Below are 12,117 nucleotides of genomic sequence, written 5' to 3' on the forward strand. Positions count from 1 at the left end.
TCGTTAGTGGCGAACTGGGGTCTTGGGACCCCGACCTTCGGGGGCTGATTTTTGGGCGCGGCTGTGCCCGTGGCCTATTTTTGGCACACGGAGGCCGCCCGCCAAGTCTGGGGCCATTCCGAGTCCGGCGGACGAACTTCGCCCACGCCCCCCACCAAGGCTATAGCCCACCCGTTTTTTGGCCATTTTTCCGCTGGGGGGTCTTGGGACCCCGACCTTCGGGGGCTGATTTTTGGGCGCGGCTGTGCCCGTGGCCTATTTTTGGCACACGGAGGCCGCCCGCCAAGTCTGGGGCCATTCCGAGTCCGGCGGACGAACTTCGCCCACGCCCCCCACCAAGGCTATAGCCCACCCGTTTTTTGGCCATTTTTCCGCTGGGGGGTCTTGGGACCCCGACCTTCGGGGGCTGATTTTTGGGCGCGGCTGTGCCCGTGGCCTATTTTTGGCACACGGAGGCCGCCCGCCAAGTCTGGGGCCATTCCGAGTCCGGCGGACGAACTTCGCCCACGCCCCCCACCAAGGCTATAGCCCACCTGTTTTTTGGCCATTTTCCGCTGGACGAACTTGGCGCCCCGGCCTTCGGGCGGTTATTTTTGGGCGCGGCTTTGCCCGCGGCCTATTTTTGGAACACGGAGGCCCCTTGCAAAGTCTCATGGCATTCCGAGACCGGCGGACAAAGTTGGCCAGCCCCACCCCCCAAGGCTATAGCTGTAACGCCACAAATTCCCATACATATTAAATTATGGAAATTGGGCTTTCATTGAGAATTATGGGTGGCCTATAACCCTTATTTAGAAAGGGGTACTAGTTAAATAGAGGTTATTTATGAGATCATTTTGGAAAAGGGCTATTTTTCCTTATTGAATAGGGTTTCTTAAGATCCCCTATAAATACATACTTTTCCCCCTTCCATAACCCTAAGTTCACAACGTTTATCCTTCTTCTCTGCTGCTCTTTACGCTCCTACCCAAATCTTAGGATTCAAACCTTTGTTTAGGAGAGACTCAAAGCGACGGGTAAGTTCACAACGTTTATTCTGAACAGCATGAGTATCTCGAATTTTTAAAGCTATATTTTCTGAACGAATTTTCTTATAAAATTTATATTTCTGGAAACTAGACATGTAGGGCTTCTTGATTAAATTTTATTTCATTAAATTCAACTTCGTTTTCAATTTTATACGTATTTTGGAAATAGAAACCACTGCACTGGAAATCCACGATTCCAGTATTGTGATCAGATTCACAAGACTATTTGTACCACCAAATGAACTCAAAAAATTCTGAAAGTTTATATGTATGTTAATATATGTGTCTAGGATTCCCAGTTTTAATTTCATAATTTTCTGATTAGTATTTTATTTTATAAAAATCACGGAACCCGTTCTGTTTGGTTTAGATTATGTGAAAACAGTTTCGAATTTGCTGAGAAGTAAATAGTTTTTAAAATGTTTTTGATATCGGATCCTCTTGTAAATTTTACATGGGGTACTCATGGATGTCCAGAATGGTTCCATAGGATTTTATATCATTCTGAGTCTTTGATTAAGAGTTAAAATTCCGAGAATCAGACCTGTACGGGTATGAATTAGAAAATCAAATTCTTAGAATAAGTTATTGATTGTCATATCTTGTATTTGTTTAAGGTTTTGAAGGTGTTTGAGGCTCTTAGAAGCTTAGAGGTGTGTTAATCCAAGTTCATTTGTCGAGGTAAGTAACTTCATTCCTAATGTACTGGATATGTAGAAGTATTTTGATATTATTATTATAAGTATAAATGTTTTGATACTACTTAAAGGATTACTAATTTTGATAACAAAATTAGCTTTATGTAAATGTTTTCAAACCATTCTTTTTAACAAAGTATTTTATAAATGCTTTTTAATATGTAAATGATTTTATGACATGACAACCTTTTATGATGTTATCTTTAAAATGTTATGCAAGCCTATATTATTGATATGAACTTTTATAAATCTGATACGAATGTTTTGTACCCATATATGATTTCAATTACTGATAATTGTATGAGATTCCTAATGTTTTGTCCATAGTTATTCTGATTCTGATTCTGATTTTGATCGTAATATACGATATATCTGTCTGGACCAGTACTGGGTTTCTGTTCTGAATGTGCACACGATATTCTGATTCTGTTTCTGGCCGGGTCACCGGGACTATAGGTGACACTATGTGACATGAGCTAACCTGTTTGTTTTCTGTATACGTATTACATGAGTTGATTCGTAAGTAAATATGCTTTTGAATATTCTGAATTATTAAGAATTTATCTTATGTTATTGTGATATATCGTTTTATGAAAATTATGGATTATGATATATGCTTTAAACAAAAGAAGGCTTGCAATATTTTTGGTATCGATAGGCCTAGTGTGTTAGGAATGGTTTTATTTACCGAGTTGACAGCTCACCCCTCGTCATTACGTTTTTGCAGATTAAGTTTCTTTTGAGAGGTGCACTTAGCTTTGGAGTTAATGATTTCCAGTTTCCGTTTGCTATTGAATAAGAGGAGGAATAGACTTGTGTTTCTATTTAGTTACTTTTATTATGAACGTGTAATTTGGAGTTTGAGACTTTTGTTATTATTTTTATATGTCCTCGAGAGAGATTATTTAGTATTTGACGTTTGGATTTATGGATTTATTTGAATAAGAATTGGAGGAATTTCAGTTTGAAACTTATGAGTAAAGATTATGATTTGTGAGTAACCTCCTTCTTCACGTGCTCCGCACGTGTTAGATTTGGGGTGTTACAATTGTGGTATCAGAGCAAGGTTAGGATTCTGTAGACTTTCTTTTACCGTTTAATTAGATTGTCTAATTAAATCGATTACATTTGTTTTGTAGACATGAAGAAGGACAATATGGGTATGATTTATTGCTCTTGTTTACAATATCAAATTTTCTTAGTTACACTACTTATTCAGTACTCTGCGCGCTTGCACGACCTTTAGCTATGAATTATTTACCCCTTTTTAATTATTTATTTATTCTCTGTGTTATAGTCAAGAGATGTCACGTAAGGGAGGTGCTAGGCATGCCTCTAGCTCGAGAGATGTTTTAGGTATCGCTGACGACGCTGACCCAACCTTGCACGAGATGGCTAACGAAGGAAATCCTATGATGCGCGCAATGCTTAGATTGATGGAACAACAAAGTAAGTTAATTCAAGATATGGCTAGAGGCAGAGTTGGGGCACAAGAGAATGTGCCAGTTGAAAGGCAAGGTGGCGCAAGAGATCATGGGGCTATGGTGAACTTAGAACGATTTAAGAAATTGGGACCACCTACCTTTCAGGGGACTGCCGATCCCATGGTTGCAGAGGCATGGCTAAAACAGATGGAGAAGATATTTGTGGCTATGGGTTGTAATGATGATCAAAGGGTAATATTAGCCTCATTTGTCCTTCAGGGTGAGGCAGACCACTGGTGGGATGCCAAATCTCGTCTCATAAGGGCTGGCTTGCAAGATGCACCCATTACTTGGGAGTTATTTTTGGAGGCTTTTCATGAAAAGTATTTTCCTGAACGAGTTCGACATCAGATGGAGGCTGATTTCTTGAGGTTGACTCAAGGAACAAAGTCTGTTGCGGAGTATGAGGAACAATTTACTGCCCTCTCTCGTTTTGCTCATACCTTGGTTGCTAATGAAGGTAGTAAGTGTAGGAAGTTCCTGGAAGGGTTACGTCCTAACATTAAAGGGCGATTGACCATCCTTAAGATTAACAATTATGCCGATTTGGTGGACCGAGCAATTCTTGCGGAGAAGGATATTCTTGAAGCCCAAGTTACAAGGGATCAGAGAAATAAGAAGAATCCACAAGGTGGACCGCAAAATGGAAGTTCTTATAGGCAGGGTCCTCACTCCCAGAAGTATAATGGTGGAGGTAACAAATGGGATAACAAGGGTGTTCCTGATGACACTGCTCGGAGGAACTACCCCATTTGTCGACATTGTGAAAGGAGGCACCCTGGTGAATGCCATTGGAAAACTGGAGCTTGTTTTGCTTGTGGAGAATCTGGGCATAGGATTATGGATTGCCCAAAGAGACGTAGCGAGACTACAAATACTCAGACTAACGAAGGGCAGAGGAAGAAACCGAGGGTGCAAGGGCGTGTTTTTGCACTAACAGAAAAAGATGCTGAGGTGTCCAATGATGTAGTATCAGGTACATTGTCCTTATTCTCTAGAGAAGCCAAAGTTCTTTTTGATCCTGGTGCTACACATTCATTTGTATCTTGTGTGTTTGCCCGTTATGCTAATGTGCCTATCACACCACTGGATGTTCACGTGACAATTAGTACCCCTATGGGGGATTGCCAGTTTATAGATCATGTCTATAAGTCATGTGTGATCAGATTGTGTGATAAAGAATTCCTTGTGGATCTCCTACCTTTAGAGATGCACGATTTTGATTTGATTTTGGGGATGGATTGGTTAGGACCTTACCATGTTTCAATAGATTGTTTTGCTAAGGAAATTATTTTCGCCTACCTGGCGAGGAAGAATTTCATTTTCAAGGGAATCATAAGAGTCATAAAGCTTTGATTTCTATGGTTAAGGCAATGAAAATGCTAAAGAAGGGGTGTGAAGGATTTTTAGCGTATATAGTTGCTGACCATCCCGATGGGGCGTGCCTTGAAGACATACCTATTGTAAGGGAGTTTATTGATGTATTTCCTGAAGATCTTCCGGGACTACCCCCAGATCGAGAGGTTGAGTTTACTATAGAATTAGTTCCTGGTACTACACCTATATCCAAGGCACCATATCGGATGGCACCCATTGAATTAAAAGAACTAAAGGTCCAGCTACAAGAATTACTAGATAAGGGTTTCATTCGTCCTAGTGTGTCGCCTTGGGGTGCTCCCGTTTTGTTCGTAAAGAAGAAAGATGGTTCAATGAGGTTGTGTATAGACTACCGGCAGTTGAATATGGTTACCGTCAAGAATAAATACCCTCTTCCCCGAATTGATGACCTCTTTGATCAATTACGAGGTGCAGCGGTATTCTCTAAAATTGATTTACGATCTGGCTACCATCAATTGAAAATAAGAAGTGAGGATGTATCGAAGACAGCTTTTCGAACTCGTTATGGACATTATGAGTTCTTAGTTATGCCTTTTGGATTAACTAATGCTCCTGCAGTGTTCATGGATTTGATGAATAGGATCTTCCAACCTTATCTTGACCAGTTTGTTATCGTCTTTATTGATGACATATTAATTTACTCTAATAGTAAGAAGGAGCACGAGACGCACCTGAGGATTGTATTAGAAACATTGCGGGAGAAGAAGTTGTATGGAAAATTTAAGAAATGTGAGTTTTGGCTTGATCGTGTGATGTTTTTGGGACATATAGTGACGAAGGATGGTATTTCAGCAGATCCAGCCAAAGTGGAGGTAATTGTGAATTGGGAAAGGCCTGCTAGTGTGACTGAAGTAAGGAGTTTCTTAGGATTGGCAGGTTATTATAGGCGCTTTGTCAAAGGATTTTCTAGCATAGCAGCACCATTGACTAATTTGACTAAGAAGAATGTGAAGTTCAATTGGGATGAGGCATGTGAAAAGAGCTTTCAAGAGCTCAAGAGTCATTTGGTGACTGCCCCCGTTTTAACTCTCCCTTCTGAAGGTGGAGGTTTTGTGATTTACAGTGATGCTTCCAGAAAAGGTTTGGGTTGCGTTTTAATGCAACATGGTAAGGTTATAGCATATGCTTCTAGGCAGCTAAAGAATCATGAACAAAACTACCCAACACACGATTTGGAATTGGCTGCTATGGTGTTTGCTCTAAAAATCTGGAGACACTATTTGTATGGGGAGACTTGTGAGATCTTCACCGATCATAAGAGTTTGAAGTACTTGTTTACTCAAAAGGAATTGAATTTGAGGCAAAGAAGATGGTTGGAGTTGGTAAAGGATTTTGATTGTTCTATTAATTAAAATCCGTGAAGATGTGAGCAAAGGACATAAGCCCGGATTTAGACTTGATAATGGGGATGGATTATGGTTGGGACAAAGGTTATGCGTGCCAGCAGACGAAGAGTTGAAGGCGGAGATCTTAAGAGAAGCTCATGAATCATCTTACAGTTTGCATCCTGGTAGTACTAAGATGTATCGTGATCTAAAGCAAAGTTTTTGGTGGAGGAATATGAAGAGAGATATTGCTGCTTTTGTGTCTCGGTGTTTAGTCTGCCAACAAGTAAAGATTGAGCATCAAAGACCAGCAGGAACTTTACAAACGCTTCCTATTCCTCAGTGGAAATGGGAACACATAACAATGGATTTCGTTTCTGGATTACCTCGTTCTAGGAGGGGATGTGATTGCATTTGGGTAATTGTTGATCGATTGACGAAATCAGCTCATTTCTTGGCAAGGAAGAGTACAGACAATGTAGGGCAACTAGCTAAGTTGTTCATTAAGGAGATAGTGAGGCTTCATGGAGTTCCAGTGTCAATAGTGTCTGATAGAGATCCACTGTTCACTTCAAGATTTTGGGCTAGCTTACATAAAGAGTTGGGGACGAAATTGAGATTTAGCACTGCTTTCCATCCACAGACAGATGGGCAATCCGAAAGGACTATTCAAACCCTTGAGGATATGCTTCGAGCTTGCGTCCTAGACTTGAGTGGTGGTTGGGAAGAGCACCTAATGTTGATCGAATTTGCTTATAACAATAGCTTCCATTCGAGTATTGGCATGGCACCATTTGAGGCATTATATGGAAGAAAGTGTAGGTCCCCAATCTGCTGGGATGAAGTTGGTGAAAGAAAACTTTTGGGTCCAGAATTAATACAGATTACTGTTGATAAAATCAAGTTGATTAGAGGACGTCTTCAAACAGCTCAGAGCAGACAGAAGAGTTATGCAGATCGTCGTAGACGTGAGTTGGAATTCGAAAAAGGAGATTTTGTTTTCTTGAAAGTATCGCCATGGAAAGGGGTGTTTCGGTTCGGGAAGACAGGAAAGCTTAGCCCTAGATTTATTGGACCATTTGAGATTTTAGAGAGAATTGGTCCGGTGGCCTATCGCATAGCTTTACCACCAAGTCTGTCTAGGCTTCACAATGTATTTCATGTGTCTGTGTTAAGAAAGTACATTGCAGACCCTTTACATGTGCTAGACTATCAACCGATTCAGATAAATGAAGACATGTCGTATGAGGAACAGCCTATTGAGATTGTCGTTAAGGAACAAGTATTAAGGAATAGAGTTATTCCCCTAGTGAAGGTACGATGGATGAATCATTCTATTGAGGAAGCCACTTGGGAGAGAGAAGCAGAAATGTTGGAGAAGTATCCTCAACTCTTCCATGCATAAGGTAACCTTTTAATTTCGAGGACGAAATTTTTGTTAGGAGGGGAGAAATTGTAACGCCACAAATTCGCATACATATTAAATTATGGAAATTGGGCTTTCATTGAGAATTATGGGTGGCCTATAACCCTTATTTAGAAAGGGGTACTAATTAAATAGAGGTTATTTATGAGATCATTTTGGAAAAGGGCTATTTTTCCTTATTGAATAGGGTTTCTTAAGATCCCCTATAAATACATACTTTTCCCCCTTCCATAACCCTAAGTTCACAACGTTTATCCTTCTTCTCTGCTGCTCTTTACGCTCCTACCCAAATCTTAGGATTCAAACCTTTGTTTAGGAGAGACTCAAAGCGACGGGTAAGTTCACAACGTTTATTCTGAACAGCATGAGTATCTCGAATTTTTAAAGCTATATTTTCTGAACGAATTTTCTTATAAAATTTATATTTCTGGAAACTAGACATGTAGGGCTTCTTGATTAAATTTTATTTCATTAAATTCAACTTCGTTTTCAATTTTATACGTATTTTGGAAATAGAAACCACTGCACTGGAAATCCACGATTCCAGTATTGTGATCAGATTCACAAGACTATTTGTACCACCAAATGAACTCACAAAATTCTGAAAGTTTATATGTATGTTAATATATGTGTCTAGGATTCCCAGTTTTAATTTCATAATTTTCTGATTAGTATTTTATTTTATAAAAATCACGGAACCCGTTCTGTTTGGTTTAGATTATGTGAAAACAGTTTCGAATTTGCTGAGAAGTAAATAGTTTTTAAAATGTTTTTGATATCGGATCCTCTTGTAAATTTTACATGGGGTACTCATGGATGTCCAGAATGGTTCCATAGGATTTTATATCATTCTGAGTCTTTGATTAAGAGTTAAAATTCCGAGAATCAGACCTGTACGGGTATGAATTAGAAAATCAAATTCTTAGAATAAGTTATTGATTGTCATATCTTGTATTTGTTTAAGGTTTTGAAGGTGTTTGAGGCTCTTAGAAGCTTAGAGGTGTGTTAATCCAAGTTCATTTGTCGAGGTAAGTAACTTCATTCCTAATGTACTGGATATGTAGAAGTATTTTGATATTATTATTATAAGTATAAATGTTTTGATACTACTTAAAGGATTACTAATTTTGATAACAAAATTAGCTTTATGTAAATGTTTTCAAACCATTCTTTTTAACAAAGTATTTTATAAATGCTTTTTAATATGTAAATGATTTTATGACATGACAACCTTTTATGATGTTATCTTTAAAATGTTATGCAAGCCTATATTATTGATATGAACTTTTATAAATCTGATACGAATGTTTTGTACCCATATATGATTTCAATTACTGATAATTGTATGAGATTCCTAATGTTTTGGCTCATTGTCCATAGTTATTCTGATTCTGATTCTGATCGTAATATACGATATATCTGTCTGGACCAGTACTGGGTTTCTGTTCTGAATGTGCACACGATATTCTGATTATGTTTCTGGCCGGGTCACCGGGACTATAGGTGACACTATGTGACATGAGCTAACCTGTTTGTTTTCTGTATACGTATTACATGAGTTGATTCGTAAGTAAATATGCTTTTGAATATTCTGAATTATTAAGAATTTATCTTATGTTATTGTGATATATCGTTTTATGAAAATTATGGATTATGATATATGCTTTAAACAAAAGAAGGCTTGCAATATTTTTGGTATCGATAGGCCTAGTGTGTTAGGAATGGTTTTATTTACCGAGTTGACGGCTCACCCCTCGTCATTACTTTTTGCAGATTAAGTTTCTTTTGAGAGGTGCACTTAGCTTTGGAGTTAATGATTTCCAGTTTCCGTTTGCTATTGAATAAGAGGAGGAATAGACTTGTGTTTCTATTTAGTTACTTTTATTATGAACGTGTAATTTGGAGTTTGAGACTTTTGTTATTATTTTTATATGTCCTCGAGAGAGATTATTTAGTATTTGACGTTTGGATTTATGGATTTATTTGAATAAGAATTGGAGGAATTTCAGTTTGAAACTTATGAGTAAAGATTATGATTTGTGAGTAACCTCCTTCTTCACGTGCTCCGCACGTGTTAGATTTGGGGTGTTACAATTGTGGTATAGGCTATAGTCCACCCGTTTTTGTGGCCTTTTTCCGCTGTACAAACTTGGCGCCCCGACCTTCGGGCTGTTAATTTTGGACTCGGCTTTGCCCGCGGCCTATTTTTGGCACACGGAGGCCCCTCGCAAAGTCTCGCGGCATTCCGAGTCCGGCGGACGAAGTTGGCCAGCCCCACCCCCCACTTCAATAGTGTAAATGCGTAATATTTTGGTAAATAAATAAATATAATATAATATTGATAAATTATGTATATACATATATGTGTGTGTGTGTGTGCACGAGTGTGTGTTTAATGTAAATTTTATTAAATATATAAATATTAAGCATAACTCATTTATTTTTTGTGTTGGGTTAATATTTTAATATTTTGATACGATTATTAAATAAGTCATGTTTGGATCTATCTAAATTTGAAACGATATGAATTCGACCCAATAACTCGTTTTGACAACTCGGATCATAAGATTCTAAATGAATTATTTAAAAAAAATTACTAAAACATAAATTAATCCATAAAAATTTTGACTGTTTTATTTTTTTTTATTTTTAGGTGAGTTAAGTATTTTTATAAGTGTGTAAAAAATAAAAATAATTAATTTAAGTATTTTAAGTAAAGACTTAGTTGATATTTAAAAAAAAAAAAATATATATATATAATTTAATTTAATTTTTTAAATTTCAGTTCAAAATAATATAGTATTGGAACTAATTTTTAGGGTGAAAATAGAGTCAACCCCCTCCTTAAATGATGATGTCTTTGACACGCGCTGTAATTTTACATTTTCACGACACAGCTCCATTGCTTTTCCGTGTTTTGCGAGAATCTGTCCACGCGCAGTTTGAGGCGGTGAGACAAAAACAAGAACAAAATTAAAACATGAGATTGAAGCCAAAAAACCACGCGAAGTTGACACGTGGCAATGGCAGAGGGTGGGTCCTGGGCGACGTCGTTTTGGAAATAAATTAAATGACGACTCTCCGAAGTCCGAACCCCTTCCTAACTATTCATTGCCGTGCTGCTGGCTGCCTTCAATTCGTTTCATTTCTCCTTTTTAGCCGCCTTCACATTTATTTATTTATCTATTTTTATCATTATTTAATTTTCTTTATCCTTCTTCACATTTATTTATTTATCTATTTTTTTATCATTATTTAATTTTCTTTATGTAGATATTGTTGGAGTTGGTGAGAAAAGTTTATGGGCCTAGCCGGGCCTCATTGAAGAATAATAACAACTTACACTCCTGCCTATGTCCCCATTCCCCCATTGCCCTAATCATTCCTCCCCATGCACATTAATTTTTACTTTTTCCCTTTTAATGAAACTCAATGATTTAGCTTAATTATAGTTTAAGTATAAAATATTTTCGACATGATCATACACCCCCTTGTCAGAATCTTAGAAAGACATTTAAACCCTGAAAGTTTGCCGCAAAAGTGTAGTCAAGTCTCAATTCTATACACATAAATTGACTAGACGCTAATTAACTGGAGTTTGTGCTCCCCATTTTTTAATATTGTAAAAGTCTACTTGTACGTTAAGACAAATTTAAAAGGCTTTGGAATCATTTTTTTTATTTTTCAAATCAACAAAGGTTACCATTAGAGCATATTCCTCGTGCTCCCATTCTAATTTTTTATTTCAGTTATATAGTTAAGTATTAGTGAGAATAGAAATTTAGATTAAACCATAATATGTTTAATGTAAGATAATTGTAATAAATTTCTTATTGTAAATATATATAGACTTCTTATTATAATATACATACTAAAAGATCAAAAAAATTACTCGTAGTGATTCATTTAAACCACCCCATAATAGTCCAAAACTTCACCTTATTATCATTTTATTAGTATTGTCGCCAACTCTTGGGATGTAGGCTGAGAACTCTTATTCATATTTGCTAATTTTTAGCAAGGATAAAATTGTACTAAAAGATTATAATTGACAAAGTTTTGTTGTACCAGACGATGATGACAATTAATTGTTATTGACAAACACCTAAAGTATGAATAATCAAAACCATAATGACTGTCATGCATCATGCTTCTCACTTCTTTTTAGATTTTTTTTTAAAAACAAAAATCAAGCCTTTTGCTAGATTGATTATAGTGAGGCTGAAAGGAGTGACTGTGTACAAGCCAATCATTAAAAATTTTATGGTGGGATAATAATAACATGATAGATCATCAACTTCATATTGACTCTTTGTTCTGCTTGAAATTATTATGGGAACTACCTATATAACTATACGGTTGAATGTTACCATCCAAACTCAGGATGACCAAGTTGAATCAATTTCAAGTGTATTTGTTATTGACTAAGAATACAAGTCAAATCTCAGTTATCAAATTTCCTTCCAAAGTATGTAAAGTTTTTCTTCCATATCAACGTCCATATTCTGTAAACTGAGAATTTGAACTAAAACCCTAAAAAAAAAAAACATTATTTTGCTAATTTTCAATTCGAGTATGAATTTTCTGTGGTGCACAGCATTCGAGAGATCAAGTTGGAGCTGAAACTAAATGCAACCACCATCTAAAAGTACGTAAAAGCATTGAGCAAAAACTTGATTTATGAGAGAAACCGGTTAGAAATTAATTGCCATGGCAATGGCATGACTAGCAGGCTAGTCCATTCTTGAAGCATGTAAT

General features: G+C 37.1%; 1 protein-coding gene across 1 annotated transcript; it reads left to right on the forward strand.

The window, feature by feature from the left end:
* The first annotated feature begins 3,030 nt into the window (after positions 1-3,030).
* On the forward strand, positions 3,031-7,338 carry LOC112100932. Its single transcript, XM_024190812.1, is given in 4 exon segments — positions 3,031-4,510; positions 4,513-4,761; positions 4,936-5,952; positions 5,984-7,338. Coding segments are annotated over 4 exon segments (4,101 nt in total).
* The last annotated feature ends 4,779 nt before the right edge of the window (positions 7,339-12,117 follow it).

This window comes from Citrus clementina, unplaced genomic scaffold (genome assembly GCF_000493195.1).
Source record: "Citrus clementina cultivar Clemenules unplaced genomic scaffold, Citrus_clementina_v1.0 scaffold_2, whole genome shotgun sequence".
Classification (NCBI taxonomy): domain Eukaryota; kingdom Viridiplantae; phylum Streptophyta; class Magnoliopsida; order Sapindales; family Rutaceae; genus Citrus; species Citrus x clementina.